This window comes from Sciurus vulgaris (assembly GCF_902686455.1).
Source record: "Sciurus vulgaris genome assembly, chromosome: 2".
Lineage (NCBI taxonomy): Eukaryota > Metazoa > Chordata > Mammalia > Rodentia > Sciuridae > Sciurus > Sciurus vulgaris.
The window spans coordinates 89,306,742-89,332,628 of record NC_136462.1 but is presented as its reverse complement, the minus strand read 5'-3'; the positions used below and the strand labels follow the sequence as shown (position 1 = coordinate 89,332,628).

The window sequence follows — 25,887 nt, the reverse complement described above, 5'->3', positions numbered from 1 at the left end:
ATTTCCTAAGGGCTGCTTTGTGGCATAACATATGGTCTATTTTTGAGAAGGTTCCATGTGCTGCTGAAAAGAAAGTGTATCTGCTCGTTGATGGATGGAATATTCTATATATGTCTATTAAGTCTAGGTTATTGATTGTGTTATTGAGTTCTATGGTTTCTTTGGTTGGATTTTGTTTGGAAGATCTAACTAGTGGTGACAGCGGTGCGTTAAAGTCGCCCAGAATTATTGTGTTGTGGTCTATGTGATTCTTGAAATTGAGAAGGATTTGTTTGATGTTCAGGGATGCACCATTGTTTGGGGCATAAATATTGACTATCGTTATGTCTTCCTGATTTGTGGTTCCCTTAAGCAGTATGAAATGACCTTCTTTATCCCTTCTGACTAACTTTGGCTTGAAGTCCACTTTATCTGATATAAGGATGGAAACCCCTGCTTTTTTACTGGGTCCATGTGCGTGGTAGGTTTTTTTCCATCCTTTCACCTTTAGTCTGTGGATGTCTTTTTCTATGAGATGAGTCTCTTGCAGGCAGCATATTGTTGGGTCTTTCTTCTTAATCCATTCTGCCAGTCTATGTCTTTTGATTGATGAGTTTAGGCCATTAACGTTCAGGGTTATTATTGAGAAATGATTTGTATTCCCAGTCATTTGGCTGACTTTTGGTTTTTAAGTTGGCTTGGTTTCTCCTTTGAGTGGTTTTTCTCTAAGGTAGTTCCTCCCTTTGCTGACCTCCATTGTTGTTTTTCATTTCCTCCTCATGGAATATTTTGTTGAGAACATTCTGTAGTGCAGGCTTTCTATTTGTAAATTCTTTTAACTTTTGTTTATCATGGAAGGATTTTATTTCATCTTCAAATCTGAAGGTTAGTTTTGCTGGGTATAGGATTCTTGGTTGGCAACCATGTTCTTTCAGAGCTTGAAATATGTTGTTCCAGGCCCTTCTAGCTTTTAGAGTCTGGGTTGAGAAGTCTGCTGCTATCCGTATTGGTCTCCCCCTATATATAATCTGATACTTTTCTCTCGTGGCCTTCAAAATCCTATCTTTATTTTGAATGTTAGGCATTTTCATTATAATGTGCCTTGGTGTGGATCTGTGCATTTGGTGTTCTGTAAGCCTCTTGTATTTGATTTTCCATTTCATTCTTCAGGTTTGGGAAATTTTCTGATATTATTTCATTGAATAGGTTGTTCATTCCTTTGGTTTGAATCTCTATGCCTTCCTCAATCCCAGTAATTCTTAAATTTGGTCTTTTCATGATGTCCCATAGTTCTTGGAGATTCTGTTCATGATTTCTTACTATCTTCTCTGTTTGGGCAACTTTATTTTCAAGATTAAATATTTTGTCTTCATTGTCTGAGGTTCTGTCTTCCAAGTGCTCTAGTCTGTTGGTGATGCTTTCCATTGAGTTTTTTATTTGGTTTATTGTCTCCTTCATTTCAAGGATTTCTGTTTGGTTTTTTTTGAGAATCTCTTATCTCTTTGTTGAAATGATCTTTTGCTTCCTGCAGGTGCTCTTTCAGCTTATTGGTATTATCATTTATTGCCTGCATTTGCTCTCTAATCTCATCCTTTGCTTTGTGAATCATCTTAATCATGTATAATCTGAAGTCCTTTTCTGACACTTCTTCTACCATACTGTCATTGGATTCTATTACTATAGAATCTAGATTTGTTTGGATCATTTTTTTCCCTTGTTTTTTCATGTTGTTCATGTATCTTCCCCTTTAGCGCTGCAGATCTGGGGTATTGCAGATTTCCCCCTATAGGCTTATAGTAGCACTATAGGTTTCCAAAACCCTTTCTTTAAGGGAAGATCAATATTAGCAGTGCCCAAACCAGACAATATGCAATCCTAGACCAAATAGCCCCTATGGGGACAATACCATCATGTAAATAAGGGAGAAAGCAACTCTGAGGGAACAGGTAAACAGAAGGAAAAGAAAGCAAGAAACGTAAAGAAATAAAAACTTAAATATTTTTTTAAAAAAGGAGAAAAAAGAAAATCTACTGTATAATAGTCATATTGTAATGAAACCTCCCAGTGTTCAGTAGCCCGATGTATGAGAGGTACCTGAGAGTGAGCTTCAAGCCTCCAGCAGACGTCGCAGGATGGGATTTGCCCCCCCCCCTCGGAGCAACGCCTTCCAGGATTATCCAAGATGGCTGCTCTGGCTTCCAAATCTGTTGGCAAATGGGGAGCTGCAGCTCAGGGGTGGACGTGGTCAACTGGAGGTCCTGGAGACAGGATGCAGTTGGTCCGGCAGGGGTCCTGGAGGTCCGGTGTGTTTGGTGTGGTTGTGGGATCCTGCAGGTACTGTGACAGTGAACTTCCAGGCAGCAGCAGGCAGCTGGTTCTCCACTGGCGGTCTGCGGTCAATCTGCTGGCAGCTTTCGGACGATTGGGAGGTGAACCTCAAGCGTTAGGTGATGGATAGGGGTAAGGCAGGTGATGGACAGGCGAGAGGCAGGCAAATGGTGGATGATAGACGCCTGACAGTGAGCAATCTGCTCTCAAAAAAGGCGTCAATATGCTGGCAGACTGCAGGTCATCACAGCAGACAAATGGGGTAAAGAGCAGGGGATCATTAAGCAGCAAAAACTGCCTCACCGAGAAACAGATATCCTCTGCTTAAATCCGGCGTTGCGGAGCGACAAGAAACACAGCCTCCCTCTAGACCGCCATCTTGGATCCCCTGATTACAGTTTTTTAAAAAGCTGTTTTTTATTTTTTATTTTGAAATAATTTTAAACTTAGATAACAGTTGCATACCAAATAGAGTTCTTACATACCCTTGCCTAAGCTTCCCCTAATGTTAACATTTTGCATTATCATAGTACTATGATCAGAACTAAGAAATCAATATTTCTATAATATTATTAATTAAACAGTAAACTTCTAAAAAATGTATCAGCCTTCTCCCTGATGTTCTTCCTATTTTCTAACATCCAAACCAGGATTCCATATTGTATTTAGGTATCATGTCTCCTAGTCTCCTCCAATATGTGGTACTTCAGTCTTTCCTTGTCTTTTGTGACCCTTTTGGAGAGTACTGGTTAGTTATTTTCATAAAATATCCTTAAATTTTGGTTTGTGTGATATTTTCTCATGATTAGGTGAAAATTATTCATTTTTAGTAGGTGTAGCTCAGAAATTATGTGTCTTCAGTCACACTTGGGATTCATAATGATGATATATTATTGATCATGTTAACTCTAATCATACTTAGTTAAGTGCCTGCTGGATTTCTCCACTGTAAGGTTTCCTTTTGCAATTAATAAATATCTTGGGGGAGCTACTTTAAGGCTATGCAAATATCTAGTTTCTCTTTAGACTTTTGCTTGCTAATTTTAGCATTTATCAGTACATCTTACTTGCAATAATCATTACCAAATGACATGAAATTTTGGGTGATTTTTATGCAAACAGAAAACTGGAACAATTTCTATCAGCATTATTTTAAATGGCTGTGTCAATTTAATGTGTGTATGTGCCATCATTTGTTTAACTCATACCCTCCTGTTGAACATTTAGATTATTTCCTTCACTTTTTAGTTTTTTCAATTACACAATAGCTACAATGATCTCCTTAAGTAATTCTTGTAATTATTACTGTCTGTAGTCTGCTGAAATGGTGCCTCCCCACCCCCAAGAGATATTCTTGTAAAATCCCTAGAAACTGTGAATGTTACCTCATTTGGAAAAAGGATCTTTGTAGTTGTGATTAAGGATCTTGAGTTAAGAAGATACTCTGAGAATGTTGACATGGCCCCAAATGCCATAAGAATACTTACAAGCAAGAGGTGTGGGAAAGGAGACACACAGGAGGAAATGCACTGCAAGGATGGAGGCAGAGATTAGCGTGTAGCAGCCCCAAGGCTGCTTTCCAGGCATGCTGGCAAACACCAGAAGCTGACAGAGGCAAGGAATGCAGTCTCCCCTGGAGTCTTGAGTGGCAATACAACCCGGGTGACACCTTGATTTTGGATTTCTGGTCTCTAGAATTGTAAGAGAATACATTTCTGTTGTTTTCAGCCACTGTGTTTGTGGTACTTAAGTAGGGTAATAAAGTGAATATACCTTCAAATAAATTCCTACAAGAGAAATTACTTAGTCAAAGGGGTTTGACTTTTAATTAAAAGATTTTCTATCCATATTGCCTTACTGAAACCAATTTACTTCTACCAACATTGTATCTGAATAGTTTTCCTATACCCACAACAATGGATTTTTGTGATTATTTTTAAGATTTATTTTTTATTCCAATTCAAATTTTATTTTATTTGCCTTTTTGCTTCTTTTTTAAATTTAATTCTTATTTATTAATTTTTTTACAGACTGCATTTTGATTCATTGTACACAAATGGGGTACATCATTTCGTTTCTGTGGCTACACATGATGTAGATTCATATCATTCATGTAATATACATGTACATAGGGTAATGATGTCTGTCTCATTCCATGATTTTTCATACCCACCCCCTCATTTCCTTCTACATAATCTAAAGTTCCTCCATTCTTCTCTCACTCCCCACCCCCACCCCCATTATATATCATCATCCACTTATCAGGGAAAACATTCAACCTTTGGTTTTTTGGGGTTGGCTTATTTCACTTAGCATAATATTCTCCAATTCCATCCATTTATTTGCAAATGCCATAATAATATTCTTCTTTATGGCTCAATAATATTCCATTGTGTATATATACCACAGTTTCTTTATCCATTCCCCTGTTGAAGGGCATCTAGGTTGGTTCCACAATCTAGCTATTATGAATTGCACTGCATAAACATTGATGTGGCTGTGTCACTGTAGTGTGCTGATTTTAAGTCCTTTGGTTATAAACCTAGGAATGGGATAACTGGGTCAAAAGGGGGGCCCACTCCAAGTTTTCTGAGAATTCTCTACACTGCTTTCCAGAGTGGCTGCACCGATTTGCAACTCCACCAGCAATGTAAAAGTGTGCCTTTTCCCCCCACATCCACGCCACCATCTATTATTGTTTTTGTTCTTGGTAATAGCCATTCTAATTGGAGTAAGATGAAATCTTAGAGTTGTTTTAATTTGCATTTCTTTAATTATTAGAGATGTTGAACATTTTATCATATATTTATTAATCATCTGCAAGTCTTCTTCTGTAAAGTGTCCAGTTCCTTGGCCCATTTATTGATTGGGTTCTTTGTATTTTTGGCATAAAGTTTGTAAGTTCTTTATAAATTCTGGAGATAGGTGCTCTATCTGAAGTGCATGTGGGTAAGATTTTCTCCCATTCTGTAGGCTCTCCTTTCACATTATTGATTGTATCCTTTGCTGAGAAAAAGCTTTTTAGTTTGAGTCTATTCCATTTATTGATTCTTGCTTTAATTTCCTGTGCTTTGGGAGTCTTGTTAAGGAAGTCTGATCCTAAGCCAACATGATGAAGATTTGGGCCTACTTTGTCTTCTATTTGGTGCAGGATCTCTGATCTAATTCCTAAGTCCTTAATCCATTTCGAGTTGAGTTTTGTACAGGGTGAGAGATAGAGGTTTAATTTCATTTTACTACATATGGATTTCCAGTTTTGCCAGCACCATTTGTTGAAGAGCTAGCTTTTTTCCATTGTGGGTTTTTGGCTCCTTTGTCTAGTATGAGGTGACTGTATTTATGTGGTTTTGTCTCTGTGTCATCTATTCTGTACCATTGGTCTACCTGTCTGTTTCGGTGCCCATACCATGCTGTTTTTGTTACTATTGCTCTGTAGTATAGTTTAAAGTCTGGTATTGTGATACCTCCTGCTTCACTTTTCCTGTTCAGAATTGTTTTAGCTGTTCGAGATCTCTTATTCCAGATGAAGTTCATGATTGCTTCTGTATTTCTATGAGGAATGCCATTGGGATTTTAATTGGAATTTCATTGAATCTGTATAGCACCTTTGGTAGAATGGCCATTTTAACAATATTAATTCTGCCTATCCAAGAACATGGGAGATCTTCCCATATTTTAAGGTTTTCTTCAGTTTCTTTCTTTAGTGTTTGGTAGTTTTCACTGTAGAGGTCTTTCACCTCTTTTGTTAGATTGAGTCCCAAGTATTTTTTTTTTTTTTTTTTGAGGCTATTGTGAATGGAGTGGCTTTCCTAATTTCTCTTTCAGAGGATTCATCATTTATGAATAGAAATGCATTAGATTTATGTGTATATTTTAAGCTTTATTTACTTAAAATAGAATTATAAAAATTTGTCTCTCTCTGATTATCAGAGGTTAAATGTTTATTCTTTTGTTTAGCCATTCTGTGAATTGCCTGCTCATGTCTTAGTCTTTTTTTATAATGTTTTTTATTGATTTGAAGGATTTCTTTAATATTAAGGATATTCATTCTTTGTCATAAATATAAAAAATTTAAATTTATTTTTTTCTATGATTTTGTGATATTTCTTGGTCTATAAAAGTTTAAAGTTTTTATTTAGTTAAACCAGTCATTTCTTTTGTATTATTTTACCAGTACCTGTTTAAAAAGATCTTTTCCAGTGCTCACTTCGGCAGCACATATACTAAAATTGGAACGATACAGAGAAGATTAGCGTGGCCCCTGCGCAAGGATGACACACAAATTCGTGAAGCATTCCATAATTTTTTCTTTTTTTTTCTGTTTTTTTTTTTTTTTTGTATCTACTTTTTTTTTTATTGTAAACAAATGGGATACATGTTGTTTCTCTGTACATGGCATAAAGGCATACCATTTGTGTAATCATAAATTTACATAGGATAATGTTGTTTGATTCATTCTGTTATTTTTTCCCTTCCCCCCACCTCTCCCACCCCTCTTTTCCCTCTATACAGTCCTTCCTTCCTCCATTCTTGCCCCCCTCCCTAACCCTAACTCTAATCCTAACACTAACCCCTCCCTCCCCCCATTATGTGTCCTCATCCACTTATCAGCGAGATCATTCGACCTTTGGTTTTTTGAGATTGGCTGATCTCACTTAGCATGATATTCTCCAATTTCATCCATTTGCCTGCAAATGCCATAATTTTATCATTCTTTATCGCTGAGTAATATTCCATTGTATATATATACCACAGCTTCTTTATCCATTCATCAATTGAAGGACATCTGGGTTGGTTCCAGAATCTGGCTATTGTGAATTGAGCAGCTATGAACATTGATGTGGCTGTATCTCTGTAGCATGCTGATTTTAAGTCCTTTGGGTATAGGCCAAGGAGTGGGAGAGCTGGGTCAAATGGTGGTTCCATTCCAAGTTTTCTAAGGAATCTCCATACTGCTTTCCAGAGTGGCTGCACTAATTTGCAGCCCCACCAGCAATGTATGAGTGTACCTTTTTCCCCACATCCTCGCCAACACCTGTTGTTGCTCGTATTCTTGATAATCGCCATTCTAATTGGGGTGAGATGGAATCTTAGGGTGGTTTTGATTTGCATTTCTCTTATTACTAGAGATGTTGAACATTTTTCCATATGTTTGTTGATTGCTTGTAGATCTTCTTCTGTGAAGTGTCTATTCATTTCCTTTGCCCATTTGTCGATTGGATTATTTGCATTCTTGGTGCAGAGTTTTTTGAGTTCTTTATAGATTCTGGAGATTAGTGCTCTATCTGAAGTATGATTGGCAAAGATTTTCTCCCACTCTGTAGGTGGCGGGGAAGGGAAAAAATAACAGAATGAATCAAACAACATTACCCTATGTAAATTTATGATTACACAAATGGTAAGCCTTTACTCCATGTACAAACAGAGAAACAACATGTTTCCCATTTGTTTATAATAAAAAAAATAAAGTCTTTTCCATCTAAATATTCTATAAATATGTACTTATATTTTTCTTTATTATGAAAAATGAAAAAAATTAAAATGTTAATATACTTGGAATTTGTTTTGGTGTCAGATATGAGGTAGAGAGTTGATTTTTATCCCCCAATTTACTAACCAGTTATTCCAATATCCCTTATTTAATAATCCATCATTTCCATACTTATTTGAAATGCTAACTTTATCAAGTAATGATTGGGTTTATTTACAAATTTTCTATTAGTTAGTATTACACTGTTTTGGTTATTGTAGCTTTGCAATACATTTTATTAGGGCAGTGTATTGTCTTAAAATTTTTTTTAATAATATGTTTGTCTCAAACCTTTTTTCTCTAAGATTAGCAATGACTACATTATTTTTTTAAAGTGTAAAGAATCTCTTAAGTATATAGCTTATAAAGGTTTTAAAAGTAACTTAAAATGTTTAAACACTAATGTACAAAGGTTGTCTAGAGAAGTGTAACTTAGGTTTTCTTTCATGTCTATCAGTAATTCTGAATCTTCATAGAAGTGAATATACATCTCTTAATCCAAGCAAGAACAGTGGACATGGATAGTGTCTGAAATGTAATTCTGAATATTATAGTATCTCAGCATCTATGGATTAAAAATCAGGAGCTAAATGATAACATCTGTAATGAATGGGACATTTTTAAAAGGCCACTGCACCCACTTGTGATTGACTCAGGAGCAAGCAATGTAAGACAGGCAGTTCTGTAAAGGGATTGATTTGGGTGATCTTTTTTACTATTAACCTTTTCAGTCACAGGGTTCACCACCAGGTGAACTTTGGGTTCTAGAGAGAGAATTTGTTTCCATTTGCACTTTTTTTGTAACCAAATCAGAACTATCAATCATGTTTAATTTTTAAACCTTGAAGCATATATATTTCCCTTATATCCCTAGAGTTCACAGCTGAATATCTGGAGTCACATGACTACCATATGCCCTGTAGACACTAGTAATGCTAGATTACTACAGGTGCTCTAACATGGAAATTAGGTGCACTTAATGAGCAAAAGCCTTAATTGAAAGGGGCTTGAAAGCTATGTTCAGAGGAAATAATTGCTTTAAACATTATCACATTAAAATTTCAATTCTTAAAATTTTGAATTCATAGTCATTACTTATTGGCAGTGTGTGCAAAGCAGATAAGATGCAAAAGTGAGTTATTGTAAAAGGAAAAAGGAACAAGAGATACTGTTAGATGAACCAAATGTCTGTTACCTTCATTCTTGCTTCTGGCTGTCTTGATTAGTTCACACTTGACCCATTCATTAAAATTAAGAGACAGCATTATTGTATTCCTGGCTTCTTTAGATTTAGATTTCTTTAGATAGTAGAATCTTTTTTTGATGACTTTTCTTTTATAGAAAAGTTAATTCCTTAATGAAATTACTTGCTGTCTCTTTATGTCATAGGCATGTTTTATCAGTCATTTATTTGATATATTTTTATTTTTTTTAAATTAAAATAATTTAAAAACAAACAAACAAAAAAAAGAAATTAGTATGTACTTGGGGCTACATTATTAGCTTAATTACTTTTTTCAACAGTTCACACTACATAATTATTACCTTATTCTAAAAGGAAAACTTTTGGTATCATCAACTTAAGTATTTTCACACTTAAGTCTGAAAGAAATGAATATAAATGCAAGAGTCCAGTTTGATCACGTAGCATAGATGTTTTGTTAGTTTGCAGTGCTGGGGATTGAGCCCACGGCCTCATTCATGCTAGACATGCGCATACCACTGAGCTACAGACATCCTCAGCCATTAACACAGGCTTTTGAAAGTCTCATATTCCTACTTTTTCAACATAGTCACATGTTATAAAATGGTATGAAATTTCTTATATCTGCTCCTCTCTTGAGATGAGTTTTTTCTGTTACTCATTCAACCTTAGACTGACTAGTCTTAATTATAATATAAAAATCAAAAATTATTTTGATTGAACTTATATGTAGCCATATATTTTGGTAAAATTTCCTACAGGTGTTATTAGAAAAGCAGGAATGTTTTGCTGCATTTCCATGGTAAATTTTTTGTGGAGGAAAAAGCAAAGTACTTATAAATTGTCCAGTAGGTGGCAGCATGTAGTTAGAATATGTATTTTAAAGGACACCCAGAGAGGGACCTATTTTAACTTGAACTTTAAACGCATATTTACAAACATACTAAAATTTATTTTCCACTTATCACTTTCTATCTTTGACTAAAAGGAAATGATTTGGAGGATTAATCTTTCTTTATGTGAGGTCAGTTTTCCTTAACCTCTTATTTAGTAGTAAATGTTAAGAATTTTGGCTGGGTAACTGAATGGTGGTTTCCAACCTCTTTTCCAGTCCCCCAAATACAAACTCCACTGTTGTCCCCTTCTAACATTACAAACAGCCAACAGTAAATAAGTAAAAATAATTATTGTTGGATTGTGTATTTAGTTCTTTTTATAGGTACTAAACACAAATGAGATCTTGTCTCCAAAAGAAAGATGAAAATGACATTAAATTGATTTAAGCTATATTTTGACTTTATAATTTACACATAATGACCTCTAGATTAACTACCTGAGATTTTGAAGTAGATGATATAGCACTTTCTAGGGATCTCCAAAATTCTGTCCTTCCTTCCTTCCTTTCCTTCTTCCTCTTTCTCTTCCTCCCTTTCTTCCTTTCTTTTTTTCCAGTGGTTTTGGCAGAGGTTATTCTTCTTGCCTTTGCCACATTTCTTTCTTGTGTTTCAAGCTCCAGATTTATAAATGCATGGAAGCACAAAACATGAACATATTAATGAGTTAAGATTTTACAAATTTGTGAATACCTCTTTCTAGGTGCATTTTTTAAATGAAAACCAGATATATAATACCTCTACTCTTGAGTGTTAAGTTTAAATACTCAAAGAAAATTTGCTAGTCTCTTTCTACTCTGATTTGCAGAAGACCAAGGGAAAAAAATCAAACTCCTCTGCTGACAGTTATAGATAAGGATTTTGGGGTTTTAACCTCCATCCAGTGCTCAGCATTGCTAAGAAATCTCTTTCATTCTCCAGTGTGGCTATTCCAAACTGTTACTGTGTACTTAGTCTCCCATCTTCTTCTGCAAGACCTTAATTCTGTTTCTCTTGCTTTTCAGAGAAAATGGATCTACCAGGTGGGAATTTATTCCACATTCTTTCCTTCTGTTTCTGAAGTTTGCTCTGACTGAGTTCATCCATCTTTACTACTTCCCTCTTACTTTAGGGGAGAGAAGGCCAAAGTTAGTAACATCCCATCCTTATACGGGGCTCCTGGTTCATGATACATCAATCATTGTATTTCATGTTTATCTAGATCTTCAATCTCTCTGTTCTCCTCAGGTTCCTTCCCTTCTATGTACCATGTTTGAATTTTCTAGCACTAAAACAAATCATAAAGCCTTTGAACCAACCAATAACCAACCAAATGTACAAATCTTTCCCCTCAGTTCTTTACTCTCAAACAGCTACCAGTCAGTTTCCCTCCTTTCCTTACAGGGCAGATTTCTTTCTTTCTTTCTTTTTTTGGTACTGGGGATTGAACCTAAGAGTAATTAGCCACTGAGCCACATCCTCAACCCTTTTTTTATATTTTATTTTGAGACAACTTCTCACTAGTTTGCTTAATGTCTCCCTAAGTTACTGAGGCTGGTTTTGAACTTGCAATCCTCCTGCCTCAGCCTCCTGAATTGCTGGGATTACAAAACCCAACAAAGACAGGTTTCTTGAAAGAATGGTCCACACCTATTATCATTACCTCATTGTCAACTTTCATTTACATCTTAACTCTTCAGTTGTTTGTTTTTTTCTCCTATCATGCTATGGATATTGCCTCCTAAATTCTAAGTCTAATGGCATACTTCCAGTTTTTATCTTAACATCTCAGTAGCATTTGTATATTTGCTTTGTCAATTATGTTAACTTTGTCAGCTAATGAGTGGAGGTGGTTACTCATTTATATCTATGCTTCGAAACAGTTTACATAATAGGAGGATTATCTGTTCCCTAAAAATTTGAAAGATTTCACTGGAAAAACCATCTGGTTCAAATAATTTCTTGGAGGAAGTTCTCTGACTCTTTTCTCAGCTTCTTTCATATTTACTATTCTATTTCAGTTGACTAGTTATTCTGGAGTTAGTTTTGGCAATGCATCTGTATACTGAGATTTTAGAATATCCATTTACCAAGATTTAAAATTTTACTAATGTAAGATCTCATAAAGTGTTTTTTAATAGTAATTCTCCTTCTTATTTGTATATTCCCTTTCTATTTATAATTTTGTTTATATTTTTCCCTACTTTAAAAGAAAAGTTTTTTTTTTTTTTTTTTTGTGGTACCGGGGATTGAACTCAGGGGCTCTCTATCACTGAATGGGTTCCCAGCCCTATTTTGGATTTTATTTAGAGACAGGGTCGAATTGCTTAGTGCCTCACTAAGTTGCTGAGACTGGCTTTGAACTTGTGATCTTTCTGCCTCAGCCTCCTAAACTGCTGGGATTACAGGTGTGTGCCACTGTACCTGACAAAAATCTGAACATTTTAAATTAGCTTTTTATTTTAGCGCAATTTTATATTTACAGAAAAAGTGCAAAGATAGTTCGGAGATCTCCTATATATCCACAACCACTTACCCAGTTGTGAATGTCTTGCATTAGTATGATATGTTTGTTACAACCAGTGAACCAGTATTAATATATCATTATTAACTAAAGTCCAACTTTATATAGATTTCCTTCATTTTTACCTAATGTTCCTTTTCTGCTCCAGGATCCCATTCAGGAGCCCTACATTACACTTAGTCCTCATGCTTTCTTAGTCTAATCTTGGCTATGATACTTAGACTTTGCTTTTAATGACTTTGACAGTTTTGAAGTATACTGGTCAGGTATTTTGTAGAATGTTCAGCACTGGGATTTAGCTCATGATTGTCTCATGATTAGACTGAGATTATATGTTCTTAGGAAGACAACCACAGGGTTGTATGCCATTTTCATTACATTACATCATGCTGTTAACATAACATCACTGTTGATGTTAACTTCAATTACCAGCCTGAGGAAATATTTGTCAGATTTTTCCACTGTTAAGTTATTCTAGTTTCCCCTCTTTTCCCCAGTATACTCTTTTGAAGGAAGTTATTATGTGTAGCCCACTTCAGGAATGAGGAGTTATGCTTTACTTCTTTAAGGGCAGAATATTTACATTAATTATTTTGAATTATTCCGCATGGGAATTTATCTGTTCTCCCCCATTTTATTCAATCAGTAATTTATACCAGTATAGGCTTGTGGATATTTATTTTGTACTTTGAGTTAGAATTTATTTTGTGGCTCAAATTTTTCCAGCTTTGGGAGCTCTTTGAGCTGGTTCTTGTGTCCCTTTGACACAACTCCATTATTGTGGATTTAGTTTTGTTGTTGTCAAGCACTTCCTCACTTTCTGGCACTACAAGATGCTCCAGACTCATATACTTTATTTGTTACTGGAATCAACCATTTCTCCACGGAGCTGTGATTCCTTTTATTGGAGACTGAGATTAGAAACCAAGATCTGGATGCCATGTGTGACTGTTGATTCTAGGCGCTCTAATAAAGAAAATATAGATGTCTACACTGATCTATTATACACATATCTGTGCTATGTCTATGTGTAACCATCTAAACTTGAATTCATACTGATGTCTCTGGCTCTATTCCTTTGGCACATGGATATTCTAACCTTTTTCCCTTGCTTAACTGTAACATTCCACTCCAACAGTGAGAAGACTGTTTTCAACCATCTGCCACCTTTTTACTTAATTGTTCAATTCCAGTATACATAGATGATGATATCAGAATTCCTAATCTACCCCCATGGGAAACAACTTAGTCAACTAGACTATGGTGCCTATGTGCAGTTTGGAGGATTGACTTTAGTAATTTTCAATTACTTAGGCAGGCACCTTTTTCATTCATTCCCTTTAGTGAGGCTGTTTCATAGTTTGTTATATAAGTAGACTGTTTTGTCACATTTTACATTCCATTCTGAGATTCTTCAACCTCATAAATGATTTTCTTTTGAAAATTTGCATATATTATGTCCCACTTTTTATGCTGTGCAAAAGTGCATAATGTCATGCATTCACTATTAAAGTATCACTCAGAATAGTTTTACAACCCTGAAAGATTGCCTGTGTGAATCCCTGTGTAACCCTTCTTGTTTCCACAAGCCCCTAGCTACCACTGATTTTTTTTACTGTCTTTATAGTTTTTCCTTTTCAATTAACATTGTATAATTTGGAATTGCTCTTTCATTTAGCAATATGCACTTTAGATTCATCCATGTCATTTTGTGACTGGATAGCTGATTTTCTGGTCAGAGAATATTTCATTCTATGGATATACTTCAGTTTGTTTATCCCTTCACCAATTGAAAGGTATTTTGGTTGCTTCCGGTTTTGGGCAACCCCATGAATAAGGCCGCTATAAACTTTTGTGTGCAGGTTTATGTGTGGATACACATTTTCAACTTATTTGGATAAATATGTAGGAACATGATTGCTGGATTACATGGTAAGACTTTATCTTAGAAAGAAGCTGCCTAACTTGTCTTCCAAAGTGGCTGTACTGTTTTGTATTCCCACAGGCAATGAATGAAAATTCCCTATTCTCTGCATCTTTTTCAGCAATTGGTATTATCAGTCTTTTTTTTTTTTTTTTTAGCTATTCTAATAAGTATGTAGTGGTATGTCATTGTTTTTTTTAATTTGCATTTCCCTAATGACAAATGGTAAACATCTTTTCAGGCACTTATTTGCCATGTGTATATTTTATGTAGGTATCTGCTACCTATTTTTAAATATTAGGTTGTTCTTTTATTGTTGATATTTAGGAATTCTTTGTATTTTGGATGTAATCTTTTATCAGATATGTAATTTGCAAATATTTTTCTCCCAGTCTGGGCTTGCTTTTTCATTCTCTTAACAGTATTTTTTTTTTTTACATAGAATTTCTAAATTTTTTGAAGTAGAATTTGTCAATTTTTAATTGTATGGATAATGTTTAAACCAGGTTTGTTTTCAGAGATAGTGGTGGATTCTGTAATATCTTGAAGACTTGCACTCTTTTATGAAACAAAAACATGTCTGTGCCACAACCTGTCAGATTCTGTCATATTAAGGTACAGAGACAAATTTTAAAAAAAAGTTGTATGTGTTAATTTCTTGAAACATAAAATGTCTAAATTAGCTAATAGGAGAATACAAAGATAAATTATATTGAAACAAAAAAAAGTTGAGCAATGAAATTTCCTGTTATCTTTATGGGAATTAGTCCAAGAGAAGGAATCACAAGACAAAAAGGCTAACTGCCAAAAGTCTCCTAAGTTTTCTCTTTGTATTTTAATGACTGATCATCTACTTGAAATACTTTGGGTATCTAAAATAAATCAAAACAATTAAAGTTAGTTGGTGTGCATATTCTCTTTCTTGTGAACATTGGATTTGGATACACTATTTTAGGGAATTAGGTTATAGTTTAGCAGTTCCTTATACATCCTTTTTGCACTGAAGTTCTAGGGAAATGCTGTTTGGCTACCTTGACCCATAGTTTTTTTGTTTTCAGTGTTTCATTTGTAGAAAGATGATTATCATTTCTGCTTGGAAGCAACACTGACATTGTTTAAAAATTTTGTGTGTATGAGGGGTTTCAGGATTATTCCAGAAAATATTATATCTTATCCTTTTTAAGAACAGCTTGTGTAGACATTACTTTTGTGAGTATTGAACAAGTGGCTTTTTAATCAGCAGATTCTTCTCATTGTGAGGATGAGGATACCTTTTTCCCAGTGTTTCACACTCAGATCTCTCCAGAAGAATATGAAAACCATAAGCAGAATATCAATCAAGGTATGTTTTAATTTTTATGATTGTAGGTTGTGTCACAAGGGAATACTAAGTATACATAGACACATTAATGGATGGAATTATTTGATGTAATTTATTCCAGAGGGGCACAGTTGTTTTTGAAGCTAGTCATTGAAAGTTCATTATACTATTTTTTTATTTTTAGATGTTTGAACTTATATATAATACAGAGTTAAAATGAAAAAAAAAAAAAAAAAAACAGGCTGCAAGTAATGGAGACCTGGCTTAAGCCAAAAATATATGTATATTTATATGTGTATATATATATATATTTTTTTTTTTTTTAACCTTACACATATGGAAATGAGCTTGGTGGTAGAACTTGGTAGAGCTTTGGTTTCCAAAGGCATATGGTTAGTCATTGAGAGGGAGGCTAAATTCCAAAATCCTAGATAAGAGGTTGAGTAACCAGGTGGAGTCAGGTGTCTACCCTGGTTTAACCATCTTGTCCAACCCAGCAAGGATTGGGGTCACTGTGGGAATATGGCAGTGTGTTTTAGTCAGCTATTTTACTGCTGTGACTAAAAGGATCTGACCAGCACAATTGTAGAAGAGTAAGAGTTTATTTGAGGGCTCATGGTTTTAGAGGTTTTAGTCCATAGAAGGCTGGTTCCAATTTCTTAGGGCTTGAGGTGAGGCAGAACATCACGGTGGGAGAGTGTGGCAGAAGGAAGCAGCTTGCATCATCAGGAAGCAGAGTCTCCACTCTCCAGATACAAAATCTATACCCATAGCCACGTCCCCATGAACCATTCTCTCTAGCCACACCCCATCTGCTCCAGTTACCACTCAGTTAATCCCATCAGGGATTAATTCACTGATTAGTTTAAGACTCTCACAGCCCAATCATTTCTCCTCTGAACCTTCTTGCATTATCTCACATGTAAGCTTCTGGGGGACACCTCACATCCAAACCATAACACAGTGCCTGCGTTATCACTATCAGACTGGAGGGGACAAGAGCATATCACTAGTGAGATAGATAATCCAATGTTTTCCCCTCTACAGTTTATTAGAAGTCTTATGGAAACTTCTAATAGAGTTTCATAATAAAGTTTTATTATGTTTTAAGGAAACTATATTATAAATGTAGAGATGACTGCATTTGAGTTATTTTAATGTTAAGTGTATATGAAACTTCAACTAAATATATCTGCCTCATATTTCAAATAAAAAGACTACTTGATTTATGGGAAAAAATGATGAATTTTATATCTAAGGCAGTCACTCCTCTCCTTGGTAGTTTGTTTAACAAGTGATTGTGTGGTTGATTAATAAATAAAACCCAGTTATAAAGCATAGGTTTATTTATCTAGAAACTTTTATTTTTTTCTTTTTTGTGGTACTGGAGATTGAACCCAGAGCCTCATGCACTGAGGTACATATCCAGCCCTTTTTATTTTTTATTTTGAGAAAGTGTCTCATTAAATTGCCAGACTGACTTTGAAGTTTTGATCCTCTTGCCTTTGCCTCCTGAGTAGCTGGGATTATAGGCATGGACTATCACACTCAGGTAGAAACTTTTAATTTAAATTAGAGAAAAATACATTTTCTACTCAGATTTACTTTTGTTTGAGAATAATTCAGAGATCTTATTCTTTTCCTGGTTCTTTCTAGACATTTTCATAAAAATGTAATTCCTTAATGGTTCAATTTGTATTGAATCTTTAATAGTTAGCTATAAATAAGCCAATTAACTGTTTCCTTGATCCTTTTTATTAATGGGGCCTCTTATTAATTTTATTAACCTTTATTAATTTTATTAATGTAGTACCTCTTACAAAGGTAACTTTTGGGTAACAATCTGGGCTGACCTACTGACTGGTGTTCTTCCTTTGTGGACTTTAATGTGGTAATTTGTCCTTTGTGAGGTGAACTTTGTGTCATTTAAGAGACTCTCCTTTTGTGCATATTTTTTAGAACTATACTGAAGGGTTCACCTGATTTTATATTGTTATTCCTAAAGGGAATAAGAGTCCACAAGTATTTTTCCTGCCCTTGTTATGAGGACTCAGAGTCTGAATGTTTAAGTTTATTCAATGCTTTTATCAAAGATTGAGGAAAATTGACATACTGAGATGGCCTCTAAGGGTTTATACGGCTGGAATGAAGAACATCTAGGACATTTATCCCCAGATCTTGCTTAAAAGACATCTTGAGCTGGACACAGTGGTGCATGCTTGTAATTTCAGTGACTTAAGAGGCTGAGGCAGGAGGATTACAAGTTTGAGGTCAGCGTGGGCAATTTAGTAAGACCCTGTCTCAGAACAAAATATAAAAAGGGTTGGGGATATAGCTCAGTGGTAGAGTGTCCCTGGGTTTAATCTCTGGTACCACCATCTCACAAAAGGGAAAAAGAGTCTTGAACAAAAAAGTTCTTATTCTAAAGGAGTGATGGATAATTAATAGAATTGTTGGAAATGACTCTAATATTTAGGGGAAGTTTTTTTTCACATCAAGGAAAAAATATGTATTTAAAAAAATCCTCATAATACCAGAGATTTCTTTTTTCACATGTATGACTCTGAAATAGTTCTGTTCATACTTCCCATCATTCCCAAGGAATCAACAGCAAGAAATGAGAACTTCATTGAAACTTACATGGCACATTTGTCTTTTTAAGAAAAAAATTTTCATATATATTAGGTTCTGGATCTGGATTTTAGAAGTTAGTTTTTCTATCTGTGCTTTATTATATATTTAAATATATGCTTAAAGTAAATTTTTAGTATAACTTCATTGTAATCATGAAAACATTTTGAACTTTTTTAATATTAGATTTTACCTATGATGTGGAAAGAAATGAATCATTGATCAAAGCAGAAAAGAAATCCTTCTCAAATACAGAAAAAATTGAGCTCAGGGGTAAACACAACCACAATTTTATTAAGCGAAACATTGAGGTATGTACTTAGAAACTCAGGAGCTAGAATGTGTGACTAAACGAGTTGCAACAATGGTGATAGAATGTTTGGGATCTTTAAATATTTTTGATGATGTTAACTGTGTGCATAACTGAATCAGAAGATATACCTGAAAGAAAAGTTTTCTGAATCAATACTTACCTTCACTGTTTTCTGTTACATCCCATTCTATCCTATCCTATACTATCCTCTACTATCCCTTTAAAAAAATGTTAGCTGCAATTAGCATTTATTTCTCCTCCTAGAAAAGTCTGGTTCCTGCAATTTGAAAAATATTTATTTAGATACTAACTTTGGATGATGTTTTCTAGATTTTTATATCATATATTAGAAAACTCTTAAAGTAATGAGACTGATTATGTAGCTAGTGCATTTAGAACTTGGAATGGAAAATACTTCTGGCGGAGCATCAGAGGTGGGCTGGAGAAGCCAACTAGTTGTCTACCTACCACTGAGCCTCTTGGTCACTGTCCTTGATAAAGCCTGCTTCAGGGGTTATTCCTTGCATTTGCATTTTCCATAGCAAATTTGTCTGTAAGGCAGACTCAGACTAATCAAGGATACAGGGACTCCTGTATTAGACTAGAATACTAATTAATTAATTTGGAATAAGAAATGTAAGTGGGGTAGAAGAAGGCTCACAGCAGAGCCCTTGGGCAAATAGTTACTAGAAGGCTGAAATGGTGAGTGTGAAGTCTTAAGAAGAGAAAGTAAGTAATTCCTACAGTTCAGTCTGATGCTTTTTCCACCGACATGTCATTTCCAGGCAGTCTAGATTCATGAATCAACTCACTACTGCCAGGATTGATCTCTGGGACTCAATTTTTCTGTGCTCCACGTTCAAGTGGTCTTTAGGAAACCTTATCCAGCTTGATCTGTCTCTTTGTTGGCTCATTCTATCTTATTTATTGCTTAGTATTCTAAAAGCCATAGAATTTCCCCCACATCCAAGTTCTGGCTGACCCAGACAGCAGCTTCACCATAGATTACATTTTCTCCTTTTAATAATAGTAACTGAATATTTGTTTAAATTCCTTATAAGATTTATGCTTAAAACTTAAAAGCAGTTTCATTTAGTAGATACCTGCTATAAGGAAGCGTCAAGAAGAGAAATCCCACCATCATATACAATTATGATAAACCAATAAAAATATGGAAAAAAGGAAGAGTCCTTCCAAATGCCTCCACAAATATATTTTCCATGCAAATTCCACATGGAGAGATTTGAAAATGCTCTCTGAATTAACAAAAGGGCCAGCTTATAGTGGAAATATTTTTGTTTGGAGAATGGCCCCGCAAAAGTGTTTGTCATAAAACAAAATTATCTAGCAAATATAAAATGACTAGTTTCTCAACTTATACCTCAGGTTTCTTCTGCTGATGTCTCTGGTTCTGTTTTTAGTTTCCTGAATTATGAATTTCTTTGAATAATTTTTTCATTAATTAATTCCATAGTTGGCCAAGAATTCAAGAAACCCAGTGGTTATGATTGACAGAGAGAAGAAAAGGCTGGCTGAACTTTTGAAGGACTTAGATGATAGAGATTCAGGACTGTCCAGTTCTGAGGTATGGAAACACATAGTCAATGACTTCTACAGTTCTTAATTTTGATCCTCTTATGTTATCAACCCCTTAGCACGAATGTATAATAATTTTTTAGGTTATAAGACAGTATTCTCTAACTTTAAAAATTCCTATTTTATACACATTTTCATTGGTGTTTTTAAATTTATTCTTAGTCAATTTATTATTGATTCTTTAAGATCATTTGAAGTCATTAGTAGAGGACCACACATTGGCTATTACAAGATAGTCTCTGCCTGTGATGTGTTGGGCTTAGACACTGATGATATAGGAATGTATTTCTCAGTATGCTTTTTCATTATTCCCACACTGGTTACATGGCGTTTCAGTATAGTCTTAAGTAATCCTAAAGAACACTATCCTGCCCCTGCCCAGTTAATCTTAACCATTTAGTTCTGTGGGGAGGCAAAGACTGAGCTGAATAGGGGAACTAGCACTTAATGTACGGGGCAAATGCAGGTATTTATAGTGTCCCAGAAGGTCCCATAAGGAGTGCAGTGGCCCAGTGTTTATATAGTAATATTGTAGGAATATTCTTTATTTCCATAAAGAAATACACCCTCCTGTGTTTCTTGACACACTTAACCCTGTTGTCTTTTATTCTCCTGTGTTGAAGAGAGACATGGTCTAGCAAATGCTGGCACCCTTCCCAAATCCCCTTTACCTGAAACCTGTGTGTGTCCATTCCCTAGCCCTGTACCAGGGTTCACAGCAGTCCCCTTCCTTGGAAAATTGCCCTGAGCCAAATGGGAGCCAAGTAACCCAGTATATCATTTCTGCCTACCTCAGGTCCCCTCACCTCAAAATAGGATTAGCTTTGTAATGCTTACCCAGAGATCAGACCCAAGCTGGTCTTTAGCTTGCTTTTTGCCCTTGTCCTAGCTTGTTTGCCTTATGCCCCTGTTCCCAAAGACATTCCTCTGATAGATCACTCGAGCAAGATTCCCTGTGTCAGGGAATCTTCTGCATCTATGTAATCCAGCCTAAGACACATAGAGTCAGGGGATGGTTTTGGCTTTAGGTACAAAAGCACTGTGTGTGGTGCTACCTGTGGCTAGTGGATCAGGATGCACCAGTCCAGTGGGACTGGCATCAGCTAGTGTTTGCTGTGTGGAATTCCTAGTCCAGTTGGGTGAAGTGGCTCACACCTGTAATCCCAGTGTCTCCAGAGGCTGAGGCAGGAGGATTTCAAATTTAAAGCCAGCCTCAGCAATTTAGCAAGTCCCTAAACAACTTGGCAAGATCCTGTCTCTAAATAAAATATTTTTTTAAAAAGGCCTAGGGATGTGCTCAGTGGTTAAGTGCCCATGGGTTCAATCCTCAGTACCAAAAAAAAAAAAAAAAAAATCCTAGTCCAGGGCTGCCTGGATCCTCCAATTTTTTAAGAGAAGCTAAAAATTCAGATTTTTATGGGAAACATTATACTTTCGAAATAAAGTAGCAGCTAAGTCCATTAAATAAAATTCCACGTAGGTAAACAGAATATGTCTTACTTTCTACCCCAAACCAAAAACAAATCTACAGAATATCACAGATTACAATGTCTAAATAATCTTTTTTGAGATGATGAGGATCCAGTGGGGGCTGGGTCTAAGAATGGACAAAGCTTTTGCTGTGTCTGGGCTGGTGAAGTAGGGGAAAAGGGTAGGCAAGGCAACCTGCTGAATATCCCCATAATTCTGAGGTGCGTTAGCTTTATTGGTTTATGGTAATTTTCTTATTTTATGAACAAAAGCTTAGATAACAGAATTAAGAGACCTTGGTTTCGTTCCTCATTTTGTTTATTGTGAATTTGCAAACTGCTGCCCACTGTCTGTCAAACTGTGGTATGATGGCTCTACATTATACATTCTAGGAATGCTTTCACAGTGATTTTTTTTCTATTAATATTGAATTTTATATATTATTTTTGTTAGTAGTTATGTCTTGTTCTCATTTTTAATTCTAGAGTTTTAGTTTTAGATGGCTCTTTTATAAATGTCATATAGTTGGACTTTTGTTGTTGCCTTTGTGTCTTTATCTTTAGTTATTTCTCTTTTATTATTTCCTTATGATTTGTACTATAATGAGGATATTTAATCTGATCATATTTATTGTGACCACTGATAATTTTGAATCTTTTTTCTGACATCAAATTTTATGTTTTATTTATCATATTTGTTTTGTTTTCTCCACTCTACCCTCTTTTTCTCCTGTTGTGTGGAAAACTCAGTATCCTATTTCCAATATGGTATTATTAACTATCTAGTTCTTAAAAGAAAATAAAATGTATATATTCTTTTCAACTTCAATAATTAGTTTTAAAATCTTGTATATTACCAAGACTGGACTTTGGTACATTTAATTTCCATTTTTCACATTTTCTTGCCTCCAGAATGCATTGAAACACCTGAAATTCCAGTTCTAAAAAATATATATATTTTTTACCTTTAAAAATGGTATGTTTCTTGTATTTTAGGAAATCTTTCTCAGCCAACTTTTTTTCAACATTTCTTCAGTTGTTGATGGACCTTTATTTTATTCATTTATTTATATGCAGTCCTGAGAATTGAACATGTGTGAGGCAAGTGCTCTACCATGAGCCAAAATCCCAACTCACTCAGTCAAATTTAGTCACAATTTTTAGTCATTTTTTGGATTCAACTTATTATTTGTTTGTGTACATAACTTTTCTTAAATTATTTGTCTAAAATTTTTTTGGAAAAGTTTTCCTCCAAGAAATTGTGGTGCATGAATAATTTCTGAGTGCTTACATATTAAAATATGTATTTACTTTCCTGCATTTGATAGCTTGGGTGGTAGTTAAATTCTATATACAAACTCTTTTCTTTCTGGAAACATGTAGGGTATTCTCTACATTTTTGGGTTCATAAGTTTTCATCAGGTTATATTTATGTGTGTCTTTAAACATTTTTGTTTCTTTTTTGTAACTTGTAGACCTTTTCTACCTGATGGCTTAAAACTTTCTCTAGTTCAGGAAATTACTTTGTTTTTTTTTTTCCTCTTCCGTCATATCCTTTTTCTTGTTTTGGTATATCTATGAAATAGGTATTGGTAGAAAATGTGATTGACTGTAACAGAAAACTTTATAAGTAGTGGCTTAAACAAGTAAGCTTAGTTGTCTTCCTTAATAAGAAATCCAGGAGTAAGCAGGTCATTTGGTATTTATGTCAATTTTATTTAGGAAAAAGTTAACCAGAGGGTCTTATTTGTGCCTGATTAGGTAATATTACGTTTCCCCTAGTTTTATAATTTTTAGGATTTAAAAAATTGTTCTTTATTATAAATAACATGGGAATAAAACATTGTATTAGTGTTTTGGCTTACAAGAAACAGAGATGGAGTTTGACTAAAACTAAAGGAATTTATTGGGAGACTTGGGAAGTTCAGAAATTCCACAGGAAGTCTGGAGAACCAAGGAGATGCAACATAGCCAGACACATATGGTTAAGGAGCTCTTTGGTAACAGGCTGTTTAGGAGCTGTCCCTGGCACCACAGTCACCAAACATCCCCCTCTCCCATAGGTGCTTACTGCTGCAACCTTCACTGCTGCCAGTGTTGTATTCTCAGTGTTCATCATTTCCCTGCATCTTTGCTTCTGTCCCTGAAGATTCAAAGTTCAGGGTTTTTGCTTTTGATTGGCTAAATCTAAGTCATTTTCTTGTCTTATTGATGCTAGCGTATAGGAAAAAAGAGTGTCTGGTGGGTATCTGTCCCCTTCCAAGATTCATAAACAGTTTGGTTTCATGGAAGCAGAGGGAATTTGGTTGCCCGAGTCAGGAGGAAAAAAATGTAAAAGCCTTTCTGCTGAAGTTTTTGCTTATAGTTCTTCTGATTACTGCCTAGGGATTGATTTCTACTATTAGCATCATGAAACCAAAATGTCTGAAATTCTTAAATTTCTTTGCCACCCATTATCTGTCCCTTTATTCTTAGTGTTTGTCTGTCTTCTTGTACTGTGTGACCTCATTCATTTCCATGGTCCTCAGGGTTTGAATCACTGGAAATAAATGGATGAGTGCAAAATACTTATTTCAAGCCCAGATCTCTAACTTGAACTTCAGACAAATAAATTTAACAGTGTTCTGTGGACATCCCAGATACATCTAATAGTCTAATAGTCCAGTAGGACTATTAGAAGGTCCTAAACAATTAATCATCATCTTCCTCTTCAAGCCTACCCCCTTTCCACGATTCTCTAGTTTAGACAGGGGGGTCACCATCCCTACTTCACAAAATCAGGAAATTTTTTTTAAAAATTTTTAAAAATGTTGATAGACCTTTATTTTATTCATTTATTTGTATATGATACTGAGAATCAAACCCAGTGCCTCACACATGCTAGGCAAGCACTCTACCACTGAGCCACAACCCCAACCCAGAAAATTGTTTTTTATTCTTGATTCTTATTTTTCCTTTTAGCCTTCCATCAGATTATCTCCAGGTTCTGTAATTTCTATTTCTGAATCTGTTCCATGTTTCACATTCCAGAAAACATTCCTTAGTTCAAGTATTTATTACTTTTGTTCTAGATTATAGCTATTGCTTCTTTTTATTTATTTATTTGTAAAGTTTAAGACTCTTTTTGGGGGGAGAGGGAGGTACTGGGGATTGAACCCAGGAACACTTTACCACTGAGTTATATCCTCAACCATTTTTATTTTTTACTTTGAGACAGGGTTTCTTGCTAAGTTTCTCAGGGCCTAAATTGCTGAAGCTTATCGTGAACTTGCTATCCTCCTGCCTCAAGTTACTGGGATTATAGTTGTGCACCACCACACCCCATTGCCATTACTTTTTAACTGGTCATTTTGCCTTCAGTCATCCCCAGTACAGAAATGATCCTTAGCTTCAGTACAGAAATGATCATGTTAAGGGGGCAGGGAAAGGAAAGATGGTGGAATGAGACAAACATCTTTACCCTATGTGCATGTATGATTACATGAATGGTGTGACAGTACATCATATACAACCAGAGAAATGAAAAGTTGTACTACATTTGTGTACAGTGAATAAAAATAAAGAAATAATCATGTTATTTCTTTGATTGAGGTTCTATTTCCTCTAGGAAGCCTTCTCTAACCACTTCATTTCCCTGTCCCTTCTAACCCAAGGAGGCTAGTTGGTCCCGCCCCCACGTTCCCATGGTTCCCAGGACTTACCAGCACTCTTCCCGCCTTGTTACAATTTACTGTAAAGAAACTGAGATCTCTTTGAGGGCAGATCTTTGTGAGATTTCACATTTATATGCAGTATCCAGGATATGCTTGTGCATAGTAGGCATTCAGGATGAGATTTATGAATTAATATTATGCATGGATTTTAAAAGAGTATGAAACTAATGTTCACTGACCAAGAGTTAAGTGACCATTTAAATTCATGAAACTGAAGCAAATGATTTTATTGACCCTATGTTACTTTTAAGGGAATATTAAAAGAAAAACTGTCATGTATAACTAACTAGAACAAATAAAAAATTAAACAAAAAGAAAAAAATAAAGAAAGAAAGAAAAGAAAAACAGACCAGTTAAATTTAGCAGTTTTTCTTGAGCAAGAGAAAGATTGTAGAAATGGGCAAAATTCCACACTGAAAATGGTTCCGAATGTGCATCCTCCTTGACCAAACATAGGCTATATTTATTGCCAGCAAAATGAAA

The 25,887-nt window shown here is 35.2% G+C and overlaps 1 protein-coding gene across 7 annotated transcripts in view; it reads left to right on the top strand.

Annotated features, from left to right (window-relative positions):
* FSIP1 (fibrous sheath interacting protein 1) overlaps positions 1 to 25,887 on the top strand; it is a 226,089-nt gene that overhangs the window by 24,526 nt on the left and 175,676 nt on the right. For 5 of the 7 annotated variants that reach the window (XM_079125954.1, XM_079125956.1, XM_079125951.1 and 2 more), the window contains 3 exons: positions 15,602 to 15,703; positions 18,500 to 18,624; positions 20,101 to 20,211. In XM_079125954.1, coding sequence (XP_078982080.1) covers positions 15,602 to 15,703; positions 18,500 to 18,624; positions 20,101 to 20,211 — 338 coding nt within the window. The remainder of the gene's footprint in view (positions 1 to 15,601; positions 15,704 to 18,499; positions 18,625 to 20,100; positions 20,212 to 25,887) is intronic. The other 2 variants (XM_079125955.1, XM_079125952.1) reach the window with 1 other exon arrangement.